Source organism: Falco naumanni, chromosome 12 (genome assembly GCF_017639655.2).
Source record: "Falco naumanni isolate bFalNau1 chromosome 12, bFalNau1.pat, whole genome shotgun sequence".
NCBI lineage: Eukaryota > Metazoa > Chordata > Aves > Falconiformes > Falconidae > Falco > Falco naumanni.
Window position 1 is genome coordinate 2,045,178 of NC_054065.1, and position 21,841 is coordinate 2,067,018.

Below are 21,841 nucleotides of genomic sequence, written 5' to 3' on the forward strand. Positions count from 1 at the left end.
TTCAGCTTCACACACATCTCAAAAGGGCCAGAGGATTTGGTCACAGTGCTTGGGTAGGGATGATGATTTTGGTGAAAGGGATTAAATAATCTCTCTTCATCACAATTTACATGGGGAACAAGTCACCTCTTCACCTCTGTGCTTTAAAAAGGATGAATTTCTTCCTGTCTGTTCTCCTGGGATCTGGGAAGGGAAAGAACCAGGGCTTTGTTCTTGACCATCAGCCAGCAGAACTTGGAAGCTGTCAGAGGAAAGAAAGATGTGTGTAGCTCAGTGGCAGCTCACAGCACCTGGACTGAGTGTTTTTCATTGGTCCTGCTGAGCTAACTTTGCTTCTCATCATCCTAGACTTAAAACTGCATTAAAGAGCAGTCACGTTCTTTATGGCTGCTAGTGACTTTAAAAATACTGGCTCAAATTCATATCATCGATGCCTCTATACATTTGAAATCTCTCCCCATATAGGCCTGGTGTTTCTCTGGACTTCAGTCAGTGTAACAACAGAGCACAGTTGCCTGGAGTCATTAAGAAACAAACAGCTTATGGCCTTCAGCCTTTTTTACTTGTCTTTTACATTTTGATCAGGTGCTTCTGCTGTCTCAAGACTATGGTAAACATTTGTTAGGAGTTGAAGACCTGTTGCAGAAACATGCTCTTGTGGAAGCTGACATTGCGATTCAGGCTGAGAGAGTGAGAGGGGTCAATGCATCTGCTCAGAAGTTTGCCACTGATGGAGAAGGTAACTACCAGCCAACATGTCCTTCTTTTGTCTTAATTACATATGAGGTTATAGAAGAGCCTCATTAGTTCTGCAAGGCACGTTAGGTTAAATTCAGAATCAGAGAATCCAGCTTCATTTGTTCGTCCTTTATTCACTGTGTCAATGATTAATTTGTCCCGGTACCTGCTCAGGAATTCATTGTGCCGTTGTGTTTGCATGGGACGTCACGCTTCTAGCTGGCAGCTGCTGTAACTTCATAGCAGTCACTATTAATTCCCTGTCCTGTGTTTCTAATGCAAACTGTTGGACCCAGTCTGATATTTGTTGCCATTTATGCTATATACAAGCAATTCCACTAAATCAGTGTCATTAACTAGAGTAAACGATGTTCATTTTCTGCAGTTGTGTGAGTGAATCTGAGTAGTGAATTTTGTTTCACTGAAGAGAGTCATCAATATCTTTCAGGGGGGAGAGGGGGTTGGCAGGTGTTATGTCATTATGCAAAGAATAGTATTTTCTGATCTGTGTTACTGTATGGCGGAGCTTGTATGGAGTTCACAGTCACTTTCAGGAGACTGTGAATTCTTTTGCATAAACTTCACAGATGGAACAAACAGGAGTTAAGAACTCTGTGTATGCTCCAGCTGTAGGGGTGAAAATGATTCAGTCCAAGTTGTAACGTACATTCTCTATCTGAACAGGTTACAAACCGTGTGACCCGCAGGTTATCAGGGACCGTGTTGCTCACATGGAGTTCTGTTACCAAGAGCTGTGCCAGCTCGCAGCTGAGCGCCGGGCCCGCTTGGAGGAGTCCCGGCGCCTCTGGAAATTCTTCTGGGAAATGGCTGAAGAAGAGGGTTGGATCAGGGAGAAGGAACAGATCCTGTCGTCTGATGACTATGGGAAGGACCTAACCAGTGTCGTCCGTCTCTTGAGTAAACATAAGGCGTTTGAAGACGAAATGAGTGGTCGTAGTGGCCACTTTCAGCAGGCAATAAAAGAAGGTGAAGACATGATTGCGGAGGAGCATTTTGGGTCTGAGAAAATCAGAGAAAGAATTAAGGATATCCGGGAGCAATGGGCTAACTTGGAACAGTTATCTGCCATTAGGAAGAAGCGTCTGGAGGAAGCCTCTCTGCTTCACCAGTTCCAGGCTGACGCTGATGACATTGATGCATGGATGTTGGACATCCTCAAAATTGTCTCTAGCAATGATGTTGGCCATGATGAATATTCCACCCAGTCCTTGGTCAAGAAGCACAAAGACGTGGCTGAAGAGATTGCAAGCTACCGGCCGACCATTGACTCGCTTCATGAGCAAGCAAAGGCTCTACCACAGGAACATGCCGGATCTCTGGATGTGCAAGGCAGGTTGTCTGGAATAGAGGAAAGGTACAAGGAGGTTGCTGAGCTGACACGGCTGCGTAAACAGGCCTTGCAGGATACCCTTGCCCTTTATAAGATGTTCAGTGAGGCAGATGCTTGTGAGCTTTGGATTGACGAAAAGGAGAAGTGGCTCAATAATATGCAGATTCCAGAGAAGTTGGAGGACCTGGAAGTGATCCAGCACAGGTGAGAATGCCTTACCAGGAACTTTGGGGAATACTGGGTGGAAGCTTTTTTTACGCCCGCTACCTTTCTCAGCTTGCCTGTGTCCCAGGTTCTCTAATGCCTGTGTGATTATTTTTTTTTTTCCCCTGCTTCCAGATTTGAAAGCTTAGAACCAGAAATGAACAATCAGGCATCCCGTGTTGCAGTAGTGAACCAAATCGCTAGACAGCTCATGCACAGCGGCCATCCAAGTGAGAAGGAGATCAAAGCACAGCAAGATAAACTCAACACAAGGTAGGCGAAGGCCTCATGCTCGTAAACATGGCACTGGCTGAAACAAGTACTGTGGGGTCACTTGTGTTTCTTATGTTTTTTTAAGATACTCTGATACTTTTACTTGAAGTATCTTCAAGGTAGGCCTTAAAAGTTTCAGAAGGAAAAAGAGCTGTGTCTTTCAAGTATTTGATTCACATATGGACTTTTGCTATTGAATTCAGTCAGGTCCTGAGTGTATCAGTACCTTGATTTGAGAGCTGGAAATTTACTGTAATGACTATTACGATAAAAAAGAAACCATTCTAACTTCCTGTAAATTCACTTATTTTTAGGCTCCAAAATAAACAAAGAAGAGTACATTTAGTGTGAGAATTAGGTGTAACTAGCAATTTTTCATTTGGGGAAAAAATACTTTTAAGGACTTGGTGTTGCCTAGTACATGTCAAATTCTAATGTATGCCATAGCTTGGTTAATGGTTGTTTTGCTAAAACTAATGGTGATATGAGAAGGACTGAAAAAACACAAATAGGTTATTTCATGGCTTACCAAGCTCATGTGAGCAACTGCTCACTCAGCAATGTTGCCATATCCTTTTTCCTTATTATATGCAAATCTCAATTTCTCTCCTTTTCTCTCCTCAAAATTTCAGATGGAGCCAATTCAGAGAACTGGTAGATAGGAAGAAGGATGCTTTGCTCTCTGCTCTGAGTATCCAGAACTACCATCTTGAATGTAATGAAACCAAATCCTGGATCAGGGAAAAGACCAAAGTGATCGAATCCACACAAGATCTGGGTAATGATCTAGCTGGAGTGATGGCCCTGCAGAGGAAGCTGACAGGCATGGAACGTGACCTGGTAGCCATTGAAGCCAAGCTAAGCGACCTGCAAAAAGAGGCAGAAAAGTTGGAATCAGAGCATCCTGACCAGGCACAGGCTATTCTTTCACGGCTCGCAGAAATCAACGATGTATGGGAAGAAATGAAGACCACCCTCAAGAACAGGGAGGAGTCGCTCGGAGAGGCAAGCAAACTGCAGCAGTTCTTGAGAGATCTGGATGACTTCCAGTCTTGGCTGTCCAGAACACAGACGGCAATTGCATCCGAAGATATGCCAAACACACTGACAGAGGCTGAGAAGCTGCTCACTCAACATGAGAATATTAAGAATGAAATCAACAATTACGAGGAAGACTATCAGAAAATGAGGGACATGGGTGAGATGGTGACACAAGGGCAAACTGATGCTCAGTACATGTTCTTGCGCCAGCGCCTACAAGCTTTAGACACTGGATGGAACGAGCTTCACAAAATGTGGGAGAACAGGCAAAATCTCCTTTCCCAGTCTCATGCCTACCAGCTGTTTCTCAGAGATACCAAGCAAGCAGAAGCGTTTCTTAATAACCAGGCAAGTAGTCAAGATATACCTTATTTCATTTCTACAGGTTGGCACCATATACTGCAAGCAATTAACAAACAAGGTCATTTGACAGGAGAACTGCCCTTTCTTAACTATAATGTCTTTTGTATTTTACTTCTAACTGTTCTTGGGAGACATTTCTTTTCATATATGGTGCACCTGTTGTTGGAGCGGACAGCCTAGCCTGAGTGTAATACTTTTATCTCTTTGCTTTATGCTTTAATCACAGGAGTATGTTTTGGCACATACGGAAATGCCCACTACCTTGGAAGGAGCAGAAGCTGCTATTAAAAAACAGGAGGATTTCATGACCACAATGGATGCCAATGAAGAAAAGATCAATGCAGTTGTGGAGACTGGCAGGAGGCTAGTTAGTGATGGGAACATTAACTCTGATAAAATCCAGGAGAAAGTGGACTCTATCGATGACAGGTAAGGTCAGAATAATGGCAGAATGTAGCTGTTCATACTTTAATCCTGTTCTCTGAGAGATGACCTTTTACCAAATTCCAAAGGCCAAGTAACATGTTAGAAAATGTCTGTTGCAGACTGTTTTCTTTGTCCTGTGGAAAAACAGAAACGGTAATGTTTCAAAAATGTGCCGGGCTAATCTTAATTAAATACTACTTCTCCCCATTTTCTAGCAACCTACTAGGTAATGAGCTCACTACCCAGAATTTGGCTATATGAATGTTGCTATGTAATTCTTGGCATATTAACAGATTTTATATTACAGTGGAAGCTGTAGCAGTTAGCTATATCTGGTTCCACAAGTCTTATTTTCCTCTGCTACCTCCTAGCTGATTTACTTGTAATCATGTATTCCTGTCCATCCTCTGAGGAAGGAATGTGGCTCTTCTAGAGTGTAATTGGCATGGTATCTACCCCACCCGCTTGGCTTTGATCGCATTTTCCAACTTGTCCAGCCCTTCTGAAATCAGATTAGGAAACACTGGTACAAATCTGCCTTTCATCCTAGAACAAGTCTTTTGCTTTGTCTCTTTAGCTGTGGCATGGATGCTATAGAACATTAAGAGCTCCTTTTTCTTTGAAAACCAAATGTTTGGTCTTGATGACTATGATTCATGGTTCTTTCTGCTTTTGGTTTGAATAATACTGGAGTCTTTCAAGGCACTTTTCAATCATTGGATATCAGAATGCAGCAGTAAGCTCATACAGAACTGTTATGTCAAATGTTGCTGACGACCCTTCTGTCAGACTTGCATCCTCCCACACCCAGTAAGCTCAGTTCCCCAGATGCCTTTATCTCCAAGGAGAAACTGAAGTAGTTCAGAAAATGTGCCTTTCCTGTTTTGGGAAACATGCCCCGCTGTGTATGCACCCACTTCAGCTGTGGCTCATGACTTAAAGAAAGGTGGGCATTCTTGTTGCCAGAGCTGGCTGGGGGCCTCTGAGTCCTCTGACAACCTCACCCCAAGGATACCTCACGTTTTCATCCTCTCTCTAACCAGTTTGACTCTTTAGATCCCAAAGATAATCTGCAAAGGTCAGGGAGAGGAGATTATATGAAGGCAATCAAGGTGAAAGCTAAGAAATTAATTTTCCTTATCTACCCTCTCTGACTTTCGATGACCCCTGGTGTAAGTTTTCCCATCCACTTCATAAGCAGGAGGACTTGATCCTGGCCTTCTGGTCAGGTGTCTTCTTTCTGCAACTGTGGGAATAGTAAAAGATAACATCCAAGGACACAGTAGCAAACGGTCAGCTGCTTATTGCAGCCCTTTCTGAGGTGGCTGGAGTGGGAGACAGCTTCAGCCTCTGCTCCATGTGCTCTGCAGAGAGGTTCCTGCTGCCCCAGCTGTGGTGCTCTGGTGACTGTTTCCCCCCAGTACAGCTACTCCTTGGTGTCCCCATTGTCCTGTGGCCCTCCAGCCGGCCAGCTGGGCTGTCCTGCCTGTGGGACATGTGCTGGAGTTCCTACTCTAAATGACAGGCAAGTCCTAGAAACTACTTTTTTTGGGCCAGCTTTTTTCCAGCGCATTTCCTCAATTCCAGAGCTATTTATGCAGAGTGCTGCAAAAACCATCCGGTGCACTGCTATTCAGGAAATCCGTGTGATTGCTCTCTGAGTCTGTAAGGCTGATAAGCCTCAAGAACAAAGTCTTAGGGCTGGGTGTAGTGGGAGTGGTAGCAAAGGAAGCCTCTTTGGTTTTGCAAAAAAAAAATTGCTTACCCAACCAAGCTCCACCTGGATGTATAACAAAGGACCAAAACAAACAAGTACAAATATGTGCAGTGGCTCCATACTTCCCATATGGAGCTCTTTGTAGATTTTTAGTATTGTTAATTGTGGTTTTTTTACAGTCATGCTTTCAAGCTATTCCAGAGGAGACCCTTACTGCCTGTTGGTACAGCAGACAGATCCTGCCTTAAAACCATTACCGTCTAAATAGACGTGGTAGGCATCAGGCTAAGGAAGGAGAGAAGAGGGCAGAAGCAGAGTGGAGCTGTGCAGTAGGAGATAAACACTTCCATCTTTTAGTGCAGTTCACAGGGAAGAATAAATGAGAATAAGGACATGGAGAAAATGTGAGAAGGAGAAGATGGGTTTGAATAAAGCTTACCACTAGCTAGCTTTTCCAGCTAGGAAACAAGCTGGTCTCCCCCGCAACTCTCACTGCTTTGGTGATTTCTGCTGCTGTTTCTGCCAGCTGGGGGAAGTGCTGTCTCCTCCATTTTCTTTCGGAAGAGTGTGAGAGGGCTGCCCTAGTCTGCATGCCTGCACGTGGGATTTAAAGACAGTGGCAGGTCTGACTCAGATTGTGATCTGGGTCTGTTTTTCATCAGCTTTTGCATTTGTGCAACGTTTGCTCAACAGGCAACATAAGTAATTTTTGTTCTTGCCTATTCAGAAAGGAGAGTGCCTCTTGTTTGCTGGAACAACTAAAGAAGCTAAAACTGCCTTGCGTATATTTCAGTATTCTTAGCAGGCAGATGCATTCATGCTATGTAAGATTTATTATTCCTGCACAGACTTAGAAACCCACAGGCTTACAGTTAAACCACAAGTGACTTTGTCAGTTTTCAGCATTGTTAGCATTCTCAGGGGCTTCTGGGGAGACAGCATGGGAACGCTGTGGCAAATCTTGGTGCTCTGCCCTTGGATTAATTTGAGTCAGACACCTTCTTGTGCTGAACAGATATCATTTTCTTGTTTTAGATTCTTCGTAATGTTGCCACAGAAGGAAGATGCCCCCACGTTTTAACTGACTGGTACATTCCCTATCCCCTTTTACTGTGTAGATCTGGCTTAGCTTGGACGTTTTGGATCTGAGATTGCCTCTTCAGTATATGCGTAGGGAAAGCCCCCTTTTAAGGCAGGCCTGGGCCCTGCTATGGTGTAAGTCGTATATGTGATTATTTATGTAAACAGGCATACGAATTCAAAATCATTCTAAATAATTAGAGTCTGTAGAGCAAACTCTTTTGTGCAAGTGTGGGATATTCTTCCACAAACTATTTTAGCAAATGAAAAAGCAGTCATTGACAACCTTAGATGTGACAGGGTCAGAGTTTCTGGCCCTTCTCTGCCATGTGCATCTCAGAAGAGTAGGATTTTAATAGTTAGAACTGCAATCAGCAGTTAAACAGTAAGGTTTGCACTTTTTTCCACCCTTCAGTCATGGCCAAGTGCTTGTAGCCTTCAGCAGAGCTGCAGTCCAGCCTGTCCACCACCCTGACATGCCTGGCTAGCTCAGCTGGGGCCTCTGCACGCATGGCCAGGGAGGCAGGGTGACCAGGCAGCCTCCTTAACACCACACTCTTCTAGTATCTGGGTAAAAAATTGTGTTATGAAGGGTTCAGTTCTCCAGTCTGTCTGTTTGTTCATTCTACCTAAAGCCCTTCTGACGTACTGGTAGTAGAGGGCAGGAGAAGCTTTCCTAGTGGTAGGGGAAGTTACGCACAGAGAATTCTGAAAACTCTGTCATCGGAGCTTTTGAAGAATTTAGGGAAACATGAACAAGGGATTAATAATGTTTTGATACAGACAGTCTGGGGCAGGAGAGCAGTCTAAAAGACTTCTTTAAGGCCCTTTATTCCCATAAAAAATAACATAAATTCTGTTGTGAAAATAACAGGAATTCCTGCCTGTTCCAGCACTGTCCATCCTCAAAATACTACAACCACATCTTCAAGTATCCAGTTTAAAACTTACTACAGTTCAGACCTGTTCTTTGTCAGAAAACACTCATCTTTCAGTCCCACTCCAGTTCATCTCGGACAGCTGACCAACCTGTTACAGTTAAATAGCTCTGAGTACCAAAAATCATATTTGTTATGCTGAGGGGGGAAAAAAAAAAAAAAGAAAAATGCTGTGTCGTCATCTGTTTGATATCCCTGCATGGTTTCCCTTCAAAGTTCTTGAAGTTAGTACTTCCAGCACTCTCTGGGAGATACTTTTGTTAGTTTTTTAAACAATGGAAGAACAACTCTGCTTACTCTTAACTGTATTCAAATAAGTGTCATGAAAAGTCTCCTTTTAATTTTGTAACTTGTGTCCTCTCCAGAATGCATGAGTCTATAATGTAATCTAGCCTTAAAATCTATGAAATCATCGTAATAAAATCACCCAAGCAATCCCTTCCTTCATTTTCGCCAACTGAGTAATGCGCTGTGTTTGCCCAGGCATATAAAAACCAGCCAAGGAAGAGTGGAACCAAACCCAATGATGTTAGCTATATTATAGAGATTTTTCCTAAGGCACAATTTATGCATCCCTTCCTTTGTGCCCTCTGATAACGCCTGTCAAAACTTCAAGACTACCGGGGCTTGGACTCCAGCCTCTTGCTTTGATGGGTACATATGTCTTCCTTGCCATCAGATCTGTAAATCAGTTTTCTTGACCTACAGCTATGTAGATGGTGCTTGCCTGGTTATTCAGAGGAAGCTGTTGAGACAAAAGAGAAGCAATTTGTAGTCCTGTAAAGTCCTGTGAAGGCCTTCAGACCTATTGCTTTTACGTAAAGCGTATCCCTAAGTGCTCTGTGTGTTCTAACTGTGCCAGAGAGCTTACTCTGGAAACTTATTGTGGATCAGGAGTCGTGGTGTCTTAATCCAGTTTTTGTCATCAACATGTAATTTATAGCATTCTAGAATATCATGAGTCTCTGGAGATTTCCAGTAACATGGATTTATTTAGCTATTGCCAGTGTGTAGTGAGATCACATTGTGAATTGCAACCCTTTTAAAAGAATTTCCAACTCTCTATTTATCTCAGGTTATTAAAAACACCAGCAGTATTTCACTTTAACACCCCGTACAGTGAAATCTGAATAGATCTTAACGCAAGTAGTAGTAATATAGCAGTAAATAAAAATTATCTTTGCCTTCTCCATCTAAATCGCCTCATAAATAATGAAAGTACCGAAGGACAGGGATAACTACTCCAAATTAAACATCAGTTAAAAATAAGTTCAGAGATACCTTGGGAGTCTGCTCTTCAGACACTGTGCCATTTGAAGAACCCACCAAGGCTTTTGGGACTGCCAGCGTGACTCATCCATCCTTCAAGGGGCAAACAGTTACGAATTAAAAATAAGTCTTCTAGACTAACCTTTTCTTTTCTTCTGTCTGCTCTTAAACATTTTGGAGAATATGTTCCAATGCGCATAAAGCTTCTATTTGCAGAAACACACCTGTGTGTTGCTTGCGCTGTTTGCTCAGTACAGCATTTGGAAGGTTATGTAAACCACGCCAGCTTTGCTCAGGAGAATGAGGTGCTAAGCTACAGCAGAGGTACATTACGAAGAGCGTTACAGCAAGTACACGCTTTGCAAGAGCCACATCACATGCGATCTTATTGTTGCAATTTTGCAGATATTTTTCTTATGGTTTTTGGCAAACAGTCTGAACTTCCCTGTGGTCTTGAAATTATTGGGCCAAACTCTGTACGTAACACTTGTGAAACCCCACTGACTTCAAAATTTTCTCTGTGTATTTAACTGGCCACAAAAACAAGTAGATGCTGAACTTAAGTAAGCACGTTAAATAACACATGCATATCTGAGCTTCAAAAATGTCCTCCATTGGAAAGGCAATAGAAAACCCACACCACATAATTACTCAATATGTGTATCCCAAAGAGGCTACAGAAAACAAACAGATGAGAGTTTTGCATGAAGTGCTCATTTCAAGGTTTTTTTCTCTGCTTTTTTGACTAGACATAGGAAGAATCGTGAAGCAGCCAGTGAACTTCTGATGAGACTGAAAGATAACAGGGATCTGCAGAAGTTTCTTCAGGATTGCCAAGAGGTAAATGACGTCCTTTCACTTTTATCACTAAAAGCTGCCTCCTGCAGAAGAGCATTCTTACCCCATATTTTACAGGGACTGGTATACTCAGCATTTTACAGTCAAGTCATGCAGTATTATTTAGTGTAAACAATTAAATACACACACCCCCCAAACCCTGCAAAAATTAATCTGCAAAAATTCAGGTTTGGGTTTTTTTTCCCAATCAATTGCATTTCTTTTTGTCGTCTAAGCTGAAGACAGGGGAAATTGACAAAATAAGTGAAGATTTTCTATTGTGGTGTAAATTAATCATGTGGAATGTGGTGGGATTAGCACTGAACTCATTAAGGACTTTGTCTGCAGCTGTATATATGTGTGCAGCCTGGTGCAGGAGATTTCAAGTGATTTCTACAAAATGTTAGTCAGAAGAATAGGAGGTTAGGAGTAAGGGGGGAGCAGGATTAAACTGCATCATTTTTAGTGTGTTATTTATCTGATAGTTTGCATGTGTTAAAAATGCAGTACTACAACACTGAAAACAAGAAATCCTTTCCAGATTTTCTAGTGACTTACATGGTCTGTTTACACTGAAGGCAACATTTTAAAGTTAGGAATAATCTTGTTCCTAGCATGAGGAATTAATCGAGTAAATTTCAGGTTATTTCATGCAGTACTGACAGACACTGAAGGGTCTTGCCTGTGACGTGCATTAAAAACCATCTATCCTTATCTGAAGCCTGCAAAGAGGGCTGACTGTGACAGAGCTGTGTGTTTAAATTCGAGAGTTGTTACATTAGCTGCACTTCTTACCCAGCTACAAGAGACTGGAAGTCACTGCAGTATGTCTGAATGGAATTGCCCACAGCTGAGATTTCATACAAGAAATGAATAGAATGACAGTCATAAACTGGGCAAATGATGTTTACTGCTCGGTTGCCTAGATGCAGTCTATTTTCCTGCATTGTGTAAGTCAACCATGAACTTGGCTTAAATTTCTCCTTCCTTGGTAGTAAAAACATGACAGGTTAGCAAAAATTCTGCTGTTATTAGCAGCAGCTTCTTCCTTCCTCTGTAACATCTCTGGTACAAAAATTCCCCTGGCTCTTGGAGCTCTTCTAGCCACTGTGTCAGTGTGGTTGTGTTCCCTAGGATCTGGTTTTTCCCCCTGTATCATTGAAGGAAAAAGGCAAACATAAAAGCTCTAGTGTCTGGCTGCCTGAATGCCTTGCCTCTCAATGGTTTCTCTCCAGCCACTAAAGCGTGGATGTCTCGACTGTACGGTTCAAAGATAGAACTTACAATACCCAAATGTTACAAATTTCTGCAATCCTTTTTGAGAGGACATTAGCCTTGACGATAATCGAATGCTTGTTTTCTGAGAAGACAGCCATAATGAGACTTGGAATTTGCATTAGGGTGATGACAAAGTGCCTACTGATACCTGTGTTGGGCCGGGGGGGTTGTGCAGTGGAGCACCACTGTCCCGTGAGCTGGAAGGGAGCCAAGGAAGTAGTTCGCCCTTTGCTTTTTCATTAGCGATGACCACGAGGCTGAGAATCGTTAGAAAACAAGATTTGAGCCAGTCTCTGTTTCACCTGGCAGTAATCCTTTGGCCTTCCTGCCTCGCCGCCTTAGGGGTGGCTTCCTGTCCCTCTGTAACTTGAGGAAAGGAAGAGTGTTTTCTGCAGTGTGCTCCTTCCCCAGGACAGCCACTTCCCTCATCGGTCACTTGGTGCTGAAGCATTGTTGTGAGTGTGGCCTCCTGCCCTCGCCCCTGCCTGCCTCTGGCTCAGGCGAGGCAGTGAGCAGGGTCGGTGGCTCGAGGAGGTGGCAGGATCCCGTTTGGAACAGCAGCTCAGCCATGATAAACCTGTCCTCCCAGTCACAGGCGAGGGAAAGCACAGCAGATTTGCTTGCTTTTAGCAGTCGGATACGCTGTCGCAGGCTGATCCCGGGATGCTTCTGGTTTTTGTCTGTTTCTCGCATTCATAAATATGAGTGCGTTAAATGTGCGGAGTGAGTGAAATAAAGAGTGACAGCAGAAAATCCTGAGAAGAGGAGACGTGATAAATTTTGCCATTTAGTTTCCTTTGACTTCCTGCTTTTTCACAGCTCACCTTCGAAGAGATTAAAGCTGATCTTCCCTCTAAGTGCTTAGAAGTCTCAGCACTGTCTGGGCTAATTTCTCTAGGGACGCCAGAGTGAAAGCATTTGGCGAGACTCCACACGTCAGAAGTTTTCTGCCTTGTTCGTGGAGTGTGCCGGCAGGTTTTGTCATGCAGCGCAGACGTCTGTGAACCTTACACCGCAAGATAGGCTGTGTCAACTTGGGTATTTGCAGTGTCTGGGAAGTGCAGCAGCAGTCAGTGCTCTTTCACCTTCCCTTGTTGCTCTGCCAGATTTACAAGGGTTTTGTCTCTGCATTTCTCTTAGTTCATGCCTAGCTTTTATTGCAGAATGTTAACAGTCTTCTGGGAGCTGAGAGCAGAACCAAAAATTCATGGCAGAGGTGCAGAGGATGGGAGGAAGCGTCACAGCTTAGCTCTGCTGGCGTTAACAACTGACTTATGGTTTTCTGGACAAATAAATACTCCAAGCATCACTCTGAGGCACTGTTTTAGGAAATTACTGTATTATTTTTTAAATAATTTTTTTCCGCACTGAAGATACTGACTTCCAGTGACTATAGCAGTACAAAACCTAGATTTTAATAGTCACCCCTTAAATGCTTTATTTGTGCTTTGTGTTACCAGAAGGAGCATACCAGCATTGGGAGAGTCAGAAATGAGGGTTCCATCCTGACAGCCACTGGCTGTGTACCAACCATGTATCATCTGTGTCTCGGTTCACCTGTTAATCTCAGTCATCTGTTAGTACGAACCTTTCCTTGGGAAGCACTTTTAAATCCTCAGAAGACCTAATGATGTGACTGAGTAAAAGCAAACAACGAAGGACAAGCAGTGCAATTTGCAGGGTATAGCAGCTGTCTCCTACCCGGAAAGGCAGAAGTAAACCCACTAATTTTGGGTTATGTAGTAATCCTTAACATATCCTTTGATTGTTAAGTAGCACGGCAGCCTGTTATAACTGTAAACTTCACTGCCTACAGAAGTCTTTATTGATGAGCATTTTTCTCTTCAGACTTGATAGCAAGATCAGATGAAGAGTTTCTCTGATTGCTCTGGGGTTTCCCTTGTGACCGCTAAATGGAGTTTCTTGCCCTGTATCCTGAGCACAGAGCAGAAAATTGCAAGTCTCACCTGTGCTGTTACTCTGCTTGTCAGGGTGCTGCCTTGGCAGTACGGTGTGTGTTGCTGAAGTGGCATTCTAGAAACAAAGCTTAGATTTGTTTTGACATTTTCCACTTGGGTAGGCGACCCTAAATATGCATAAAATGAATCTTTTTCGAATTCTATAAACATTCCTATGAATGTGGTTTGTTATCTACACCTAAGGGGTAGATAAAGCAGTTACCCTAGGAGGAAATTTGATGTTGGCTGCTATGATCATTTTCACATTCTGTTTGCCCTTGGTGAATAAGCTATGTTTTTAAGTATTGATTTTCTCTAGTGTTGATCTGGAAATTGTTCTCAGTGCCTTTGTATTTGCAGAAAATCAGAATGGAGTCAGTCTTGAGTTTTATATAATGTGAAAAGGAAAGCCTCAAGTACCAAAACCCCACTGGAGATTGGATAAATAAACAAGTTTATTTATGTATACCTATATAGAGGAAAGACTATGGGGAAAAGGTGCAAATGCGGTGTAAATTAATGGTACAAAACCATCTCTATTCTTAAGACTTTCAACATGAGTAGAAATACAGAATTTCTCATTCAATGTTTCCCTGAAAAATTTACCTTGGGGCTCTGTTTAATTCTGAAGACTGCCTTTTGCGTGCTACTTCATTAGTGTGTACTTCTGCAGTGTCCTCAGGAAGTTAGTACGGCTCCACAGGGGCGTGGTGATGACGTTCAAGTCCTGGTCCTGAGTAGCACATTGAGTAATCTTGCAAGGAAAAAGCAGCACAAAAATACTTATTGGTCACAGTGTAAGGCACACGTACCTGTTTCTCTTGCGGTTGAACTGGGTGAAACCAGTGTGTTTGATTTTGCTCGTCATGGACTTGATTCCTTTCTGCTTGAGTCATGGGTTATTAATACATTGGAGATGGATGTTTAAATTTTACTGTTAAAGAGGTGGATCCTTGACTGAACCTTGAGTAAAAGTAGTCTCTGAATCTCACACAACTCTTCTGTAGAGGCATCTCGTTATCCTTGATCTGGAGGCATTGTGATACTTCGCATTATTTCACACTACAGCTGTTCTCACAAACACCTGTGTATTTTCCTTTTCAGCTCTCCCTCTGGATCAATGAAAAGATGCTTACAGCCCAGGATATGTCCTATGATGAGGCTAGGAACCTGCACAGCAAATGGCTGAAGCATCAGGCATTTATGGCAGAACTTGCATCCAACAAAGAATGGCTGGAGAAGATTGAAAAGGTAACTAAAGAAAGTCTGAAAAGTGCCCTCATCTTTGTCGAAGATGGTTACGCACTATTCTGTTCCTCTGCAGACTGGTTCTTGAATTGTCTCTCCAGCTAAGGCAAAAGGAGAATTCGTTATTTTAGAATAAGTATCCATTATATTGTGGCTCCATCTAACCCATTTCACTCCTCATTGATATTAAATGTTTTATATCCAAGACATTCTCACAGAATAGTTATTGGCTAAGTTGCTAATTATTTGTGTAGTCTTTCTTACCCGTTAGGAGGACAGCATAACCTAGTTTTCATACCCAAAGGGTAAAAGGGGTGAGTGTGATTTGAGCTGATAAAGTAGAAGTACTTCCTGGGAAATAACTGAATGTGGGTGAGTAACTGAATTTAGCCTCCCATGCTGGTTTTCATTCATTCCAGACTACAATCGGGCTGCCTTTCCCCATGCAAAATTAGTGCATAAGGTAAAGTACAGCCAGTTTTGTGATTAATTAAGATTCACAGCTCTGTATCAAGTTAGTTTGAAGGCTTTAATATGCTGTGATGAGCTGTACTGTTTTTTTCCCCCATTTCTCATATGTGCAGCTCTGGAACACTAAGGAGGTCTCGTCTGTAGCTCTGACAGTGGGTTTCTGTTCAGTGTAAGTTAGCTTAATTGCTCGCTTCCTCTCCCACTTTGGCACTCTGTATCCCATTAGAGGCTTTCCTGTGATCTGCAAATAGCAGTACCCTTTAATGGTGTAATTAGAAGGCTGCTCTTAGTACTGGAAGTACTTTTTTTAGTGATGCTAATACATCCTCACCCTTAGCCTCTGAAAAAAAATCAATTGCAGCAAAGTGCCAAAGTTGCATATCGAGGCACAGCCAGCAATCGCTGGGTTAATGTTACCAGTGGTCACAGCTATTAGATGTGCTGGGTTGTGAGTAGCATTCACATCTGAAAAGGTTTTGTCTTTTGTCAGCGTTGCCCAGATGCAGAGGTAGAAGTATAATTCAAATTAAGAAAATATTGCCAAAACTAATAGAATCTTTGTAAAGGTGAAAAGACGCCTTGAGTCTAAGGGCTCTGCTGGTGCTAGGTACAGGGTTCCTGCTTCCCAAGGGAGGTTGTTCCTCTCTGATGCTAGCTTAGACCCACGGTAAGTGCTGTAACCCGTCGACATAGGCCTCTGCAGTCCCACAGCTCAGGTCTGGTGCCGTGAGCTCCCTCTCCCAGCATTACACCGGATTTTCACCGCTCTCCCACTGAAGTGGCCCACAGAAGCTGGACACAGCTTGTTCAGCTGCAGCTCCCTCCTCCGCTGTCACACAGGCGTGTGGCCTGCTCCACTCCTATCTGAGCAGTGTCCCCAGGAGCTCCCACAAAGGAACATGTAGTGGGGAAGAGAAAGGAGGCGTTGCTTGACCTTCCCATTGCCAAGAAACCCTCTTCCTAGCAACAGACAGACCTGGGAGCTGATGTTCTGGAAGGAGTCACTGGATAATTGGAGATAGAAAATGAGTGGTTGATGCTGCCAGCAGATGAGGAGTCCTGAGTGCTTCCTAATCAGAATAATTTAACTAGCAGTCTGTGAGTGCTCCTGGGGAGGTTCCATTTTGTTGCTCTTTGCTTTGCAGGAGGGAATGCAGCTCATTGCAGAGAAACCAGAGACTGAAGCCGTAGTGAAAGAAAAGCTGACAGGACTCCATCAAATGTGGGAAGAACTTGAATCCACTACCCAGACCAAGGCTCAGCGTCTCTTTGATGCCAACAAGGCGGAGCTTTTTACCCAGAGTTGTGCTGATTTGGATAAGTGGCTGAATGGTTTGGAGAGTCAAATTCAATCGGATGACTACGGAAAAGATCTCACCAGTGTCAACATCCTGTTGAAGAAGCAGCAGGTAAATGGACCACCAGTTTGCAGAGTGGGCAGACAGCAGATACCTGCACTCAAAGGAATAGAAGGGGGATTCTTTCAGTTTAGAAAATAATTTATTTGCTTTTCTGTCTTCCTGTTATTTCATGTGTCTTTAAGAAGAACCAGAAATATACCCAGAAGGAAAATCAGTTGTAAATTTCTTGATACAATCTCTACCTCGTACTGCCTTCCTTCCCCACGTTAATATCGCTATTCTGTCTCCTGCTGTAGTCCTCCAGTCACTGGTCACTCCCTCCCTGTACGTGGCTGCCTGCCTATAACTCAGACTTGTCCGATGCTGGTCGGTCCCTGATCCCTGCTGTACGGGCAGCAAGGAGCAGCAAGGGCAGCAGGGAGCAATGAAGTTCTTGTGTGCAGTTAGCTGTGCTCCAGAGTTGGTCAGGGTAACTTGTGAGTGACTGATAGAAGAGATTCATCTGTGTTGGCCAAATTCCCCTTGTACACAAGCAGGCATCACTGAGGGATCTCAGTAGGCGGCCCCAGTTGTGAATCTGTATTCAAGCCCTGTTCTTGCAGTATGAATGCTATGGTAATTATTAGTGTGGGAAATCCTTACTGACTAGCATCTGTTCTTCCTTCTTATGAAGCTGCTGACGTACCCTAGTTGTATCAGCTGCCTTTACCCCCGTTTTCAGGACCTCTTTGGCATGTTTCTGTTTAGATGTTAGAGAATCAAATGGATGTTCGTAAGAAGGAAATAGAGGAGCTGCAAAGCCAGGCAAGGGCTTTAAGTCAAGAAGGGAAGAGTACAGATGAAGTAGATGGCAAACGCCTTACTGTAGAAAAGAAATTTTTGGAGTTGTTGGAACCTTTGAATGAAAGAAAGGCAAACCTGCTGGCCTCCAAAGAGATCCACCAGTTCAACCGGGATGTGGAAGATGAGATTGTGAGTATAAAAGAAATCCTATTCCCCAGGCAATAGGAAAATGTCACACCTATTGCAGAGCTATCACAGGAAGAAACCCTTTGATCATGGCTTTCAATAGCATGTTTGAGTGACGCTGCTTTTGCATCTTGCATGCACCAGCCTCTCTCTGCTGCCCAAACTGTATCTGGCGTTGCTTGAAATCATGTGTGCTCTTCTTCTTTTACTTCAGTTGTGGGTTGGAGAGAGGATGCCTATAGCTACATCTACTGATCATGGACACAACCTCCAGACTGTGCAGCTACTAATAAAGAAAAATCAGGTAAGTGGTTGCTGTTAGAGCTCATAACTGTTATTTCTTTGACTAATTCAGGAAGGAACAGCTTGGGGTAAAACGGTGGGTGCGATGGTGTGATCACTGGGCAGTGGCATGCTCAGGGAGGGCACAGCTCCAGTTTGTCCATGGGAGCTGATGGCATTTGTTTTGCTGCCCTTCTGGAGTTAAGACCCTGACGACCATTTCTTTTTTGTTTGATGCAGTGTCTCATCAGTCTGCTTTTCTCCTGTGTAGACCCTTCAGAAAGAAATCCAGGGACATCAGCCTCGTATCGATGATATTTTTGAGAGGAGTCAAAACATCATCACAGAGAGTAGCCCTAATGCTGAAGCAATTCAGCAGAGACTTGCAGACTTGCAGCAGCTGTGGAACCTCCTAATTGAGGAGACGGAGAAACGCCACAAGCGCCTAGAGGAGTCTCACAGAGCACAGCAGTATTATTTTGATGCCGCTGAGGCTGAGGCCTGGATGAGTGAGCAGGAGCTCTACATGATGTCAGAAGAGAAAGCCAAGGTGGGCAGCTCCACAGTGACACTATTTTGCTTTTAATTGCTTAGCTAGAGGGGGCAGGTGACATAATTTGTGATGTCGCTAATGTAATGGTAACATAAACAAATCTAATTCTCTTGTGTAACCTCAAGATCATCTCTTCTATCTGTTGTGGCATCTCTGATAGTGGGGGGATAGGCCTTGCTGTACTGAGTCAGCGAAGCATCCTCAGACTGTGGATGGCAACTGTGTGCCTGCCTTCGCTGTAAGGTCAGAGTTACCAACACAGTCCTGTTAGGTCGAGGATTCTGTTAGTTTTGAATCACTGGGGGCAACACAACACATGGGTCTGTGAAACGGGGCCTGGTGGTCAGTCAGTTGGTGCCAGTAGTCATCAGCTTTTATTCCCAGTGACATCAAATCAGAACAGCATCAGACCATACCAAAGAGTACGAGAACTCCTGTTTTTCAAGGCGGTGTTAGAGTGCTGTATCTTGTGATTTACATAAATGCACTGTGTTCGTTGCCCAGATAAAATACAACTCTTTGTTTTGTTTTGTATCAGTATAACACATTCTCTGGGTGTTCATTCTTCAGTTAAAAAGGGTTTATTTTCTTCTTTATATCTAAGCTATGCAGACAGAAGGGAGTATTAATTCAAGTAGTTCATCATGCAAAATATTTTAATGAAAGGCTTATTGACAATACCAGCTAACACTGAGAGTCGGGGGTTGTTTTTCTTAATCATAACAACGCCTAGAAAATTGTGACTGGAATTTCTTCAGGGACTTTGGGGGAGAATCCTTTGGCATGGGCTCTGCAGGATTTCTTTTCTTTGACCCAATCTGTCATTGAAGAGTCTGAGAAGTGATGTGCCTAAAACTGTTCCATTTTTCTGAGCCCTGCACAATCACCAGTGTTGTGTAAACACACAAAGAGCTTCATAGAAGAGGAAATTCAACATGCTCAATGCACAGCTGATGTAATTTTGTTCTGCATCCCAGAGGGGTGGTTGCATTCACTCTTTGACTTGTTATTTTGCTTTCTGTGGATACCATTTGCTGTGAACTCAACTATTAATACACCATTGTCAGAACAACTTGTCTTCAAGCTGTACTTGGGAGCAGTTCTTTATAAATGTTTCTGGCTGCCACTTTTTGCTCACGCACTGAGTTGAACTTGCGTGTGGTGTCTTCCTCTGGAGTGGGGGGCTTGACTGTCATTTTCTGTCACCATTGCAGGATGAACAGAGTGCGGTGTCCATGCTGAAGAAACACCAGATTTTGGAACAAGCTGTAGAAGACTATGCTGAAACTGTGCACCAGCTTTCGAAGACCAGCAGAACTTTGGTGGCAGATAATCACCCAGAAAGGTATTAACTGCCGTATGTAATTGGGTCACAATTTCTTTTAGTAGCTTGGTCCCTTCATTGGGTCATTCTGACACACAAAGACTGCAGCAAAGAGTAAGTAGCTCAGAACAGCATACAGAGGAAGAGGAGTTCATCCTTACTCAGCTCAAGATGCATGTTGGACTGCATTGATTTGGCCAGGGGCAGGGTCCTGAACAGCTGCCAGTTTCTGGATAGTGACACCTTCAGTACAAGTCTGTTGACTGTTTTATACAGGCCAGCAGTGTCAGGTCTGCAGCACTGCTGAACCGTACAGAGGTACAGCAATCCTGAGAGACAAGGGTCCATGTTCACTCTTTCAGCTTATGTCCAGCCCACAGGGTCACAGTCATTTATCTTTCTGTCTTAGCGCAGTGCTCCCCCAGATCTGCCTCCTCCCTTTGAGATTCTGGTAGAATCAGACTGGAATCCGATGCTTTAAGCACATTAACATCTTGGTTTGGGTAAATTTATCTCAGATTCCATAAATGGCTTTCCCTGTGGGAGAATTCAGGAAGCTTAAGAACTGTTTCGCTGTAAGAGCTGCAGGTAAGCGACTAGAATTCTCCGTTGGCTTTGATTGCAAGGCTGGTTTGACTGTGAGGCTGATGTATTGAACTGCTCTGCCTTCACAGATGGGAAGATAGGACTGTCTTAGGAAAGGCACACTACCTCTGGTGGAAGATTGTTATTTAACTCAAAAGCACTCTCTTGTGGTCACGATAGCTTCTGATGAGAGTGAATTTCCTGGCTGAGCTGACCGAGTACTGGAATAACATAATCAACTTTACAAGGCAGAGGGAAGGCAATTTGACCTGGCTACATGGCTCAGACAAAATGTAGGCAAAAGAGACGGCAAGTAGAAATACTGATCACTTCTAGAAATACTGAGATTTAGGGAGTAAGAAACCCACGAGTGCTTCTGAACTTTGACACGGAATTTAAATGAAAATGAAATGCTGCTTGCCTCAGCAACTCCGATCCTGTCTGTAATTTTGGGAGAAGACTCTGGTGTGCTCTGTGGTTAAAGAAATGGAGAGCTTTGTTCCCAGCTTCACTTTCTAACGCTGGAGGGGGTGCCACACGTACAGGGCAGAGTTTTCCAGCTAGTGCAGTCAACTGGGCCAGCAGAAGACTGGTCCAGTACATTTGAGTCAAATTCACGCATGCAGCAGACATACATTCTGTGGATTGAATACCCCAAGTGATTTTTATTCCTTGTAGCTTTCTCCCATTTACTTTTATTTTTAAAAGACAAAAAGGACTCAGTGCTCTTTGGTTTTTTTCAGTGAACGTATCAGCATGCGCCAATCCAAAGTGGATAAGCTATATGCAGGCCTGAAGGATCTGGCTGAAGAGAGACGGGGCAAGCTGGATGAGAGACACAGGCTGTTCCAGCTCAACCGCGAGGTGGATGACCTGGAACAATGGATTGCTGAAAGGGAAGTGGTGGCAGGATCCCACGAGCTGGGACAGGATTATGAACATGTAACGGTAAGTTCTTTGGACGTGGCTGCAGGTTGACCTTCCTTTTCTGGATGATGCCCACAGTAGATGGTTGATATAAATGGGTGGCTGGCTTGCTTGGATTGCTCAGATCAGTTTGCACTTGCAGCGCTGCGTGATTTTGGTTTTCTGCGTTTCAGATGCTGCAGGAGCGATTCCGAGAGTTTGCCCGAGACACTGGAAACATCGGACAGGAGCGCGTTGATACCGTTAACCACATGGCAGATGAACTCATCAACTCTGGACATTCAGATGCTGCGACAATTGCAGAGTGGAAGGACGGACTTAATGAGGCCTGGGCTGATCTGCTGGAGCTCATTGACACGAGAACACAAATTCTAGCAGCCTCTTATGAACTGCACAAATTTTACCATGATGCCAAGGAGATCTTAGGACGTATTCAAGACAAACATAAGAAACTGCCTGAAGAGCTCGGTAGAGACCAAAACACAGTGGAAACACTACAGAGAATGCACACGACGTTTGAGCATGATATCCAGGCGCTCGGCACCCAGGTGTGTGGCAAGCGAATGGTGCTGTCTGTGGGAACAGGAACGGGAGCTGCAGAGTTCTGCTCCTGCTCTTGGTCCCTCCGTGGCTGGGAGACAGAGTGCT

At 43.7% G+C, this 21,841-nt stretch overlaps 1 protein-coding gene across 7 annotated transcripts in view; it reads left to right on the top strand.

The window, feature by feature from the left end:
- The window catches only part of SPTBN1 (spectrin beta, non-erythrocytic 1), a 135,930-nt gene that overhangs the window by 96,139 nt on the left and 17,950 nt on the right, over positions 1–21,841 (top strand). For all 7 annotated transcript variants that reach the window (XM_040612403.1, XM_040612402.1, XM_040612405.1 and 4 more), the window contains 14 exons: positions 586–739; positions 1,423–2,293; positions 2,429–2,566; positions 3,199–3,955; positions 4,197–4,399; positions 10,150–10,240; positions 14,578–14,724; positions 16,338–16,601; positions 17,301–17,525; positions 17,737–17,826; positions 18,076–18,354; positions 19,572–19,702; positions 21,010–21,214; positions 21,367–21,741. In XM_040612403.1, coding sequence (XP_040468337.1) covers positions 586–739; positions 1,423–2,293; positions 2,429–2,566; positions 3,199–3,955; positions 4,197–4,399; positions 10,150–10,240; positions 14,578–14,724; positions 16,338–16,601; positions 17,301–17,525; positions 17,737–17,826; positions 18,076–18,354; positions 19,572–19,702; positions 21,010–21,214; positions 21,367–21,741 — 3,930 coding nt within the window. The remainder of the gene's footprint in view (positions 1–585; positions 740–1,422; positions 2,294–2,428; positions 2,567–3,198; positions 3,956–4,196; positions 4,400–10,149; positions 10,241–14,577; positions 14,725–16,337; positions 16,602–17,300; positions 17,526–17,736; positions 17,827–18,075; positions 18,355–19,571; positions 19,703–21,009; positions 21,215–21,366; positions 21,742–21,841) is intronic.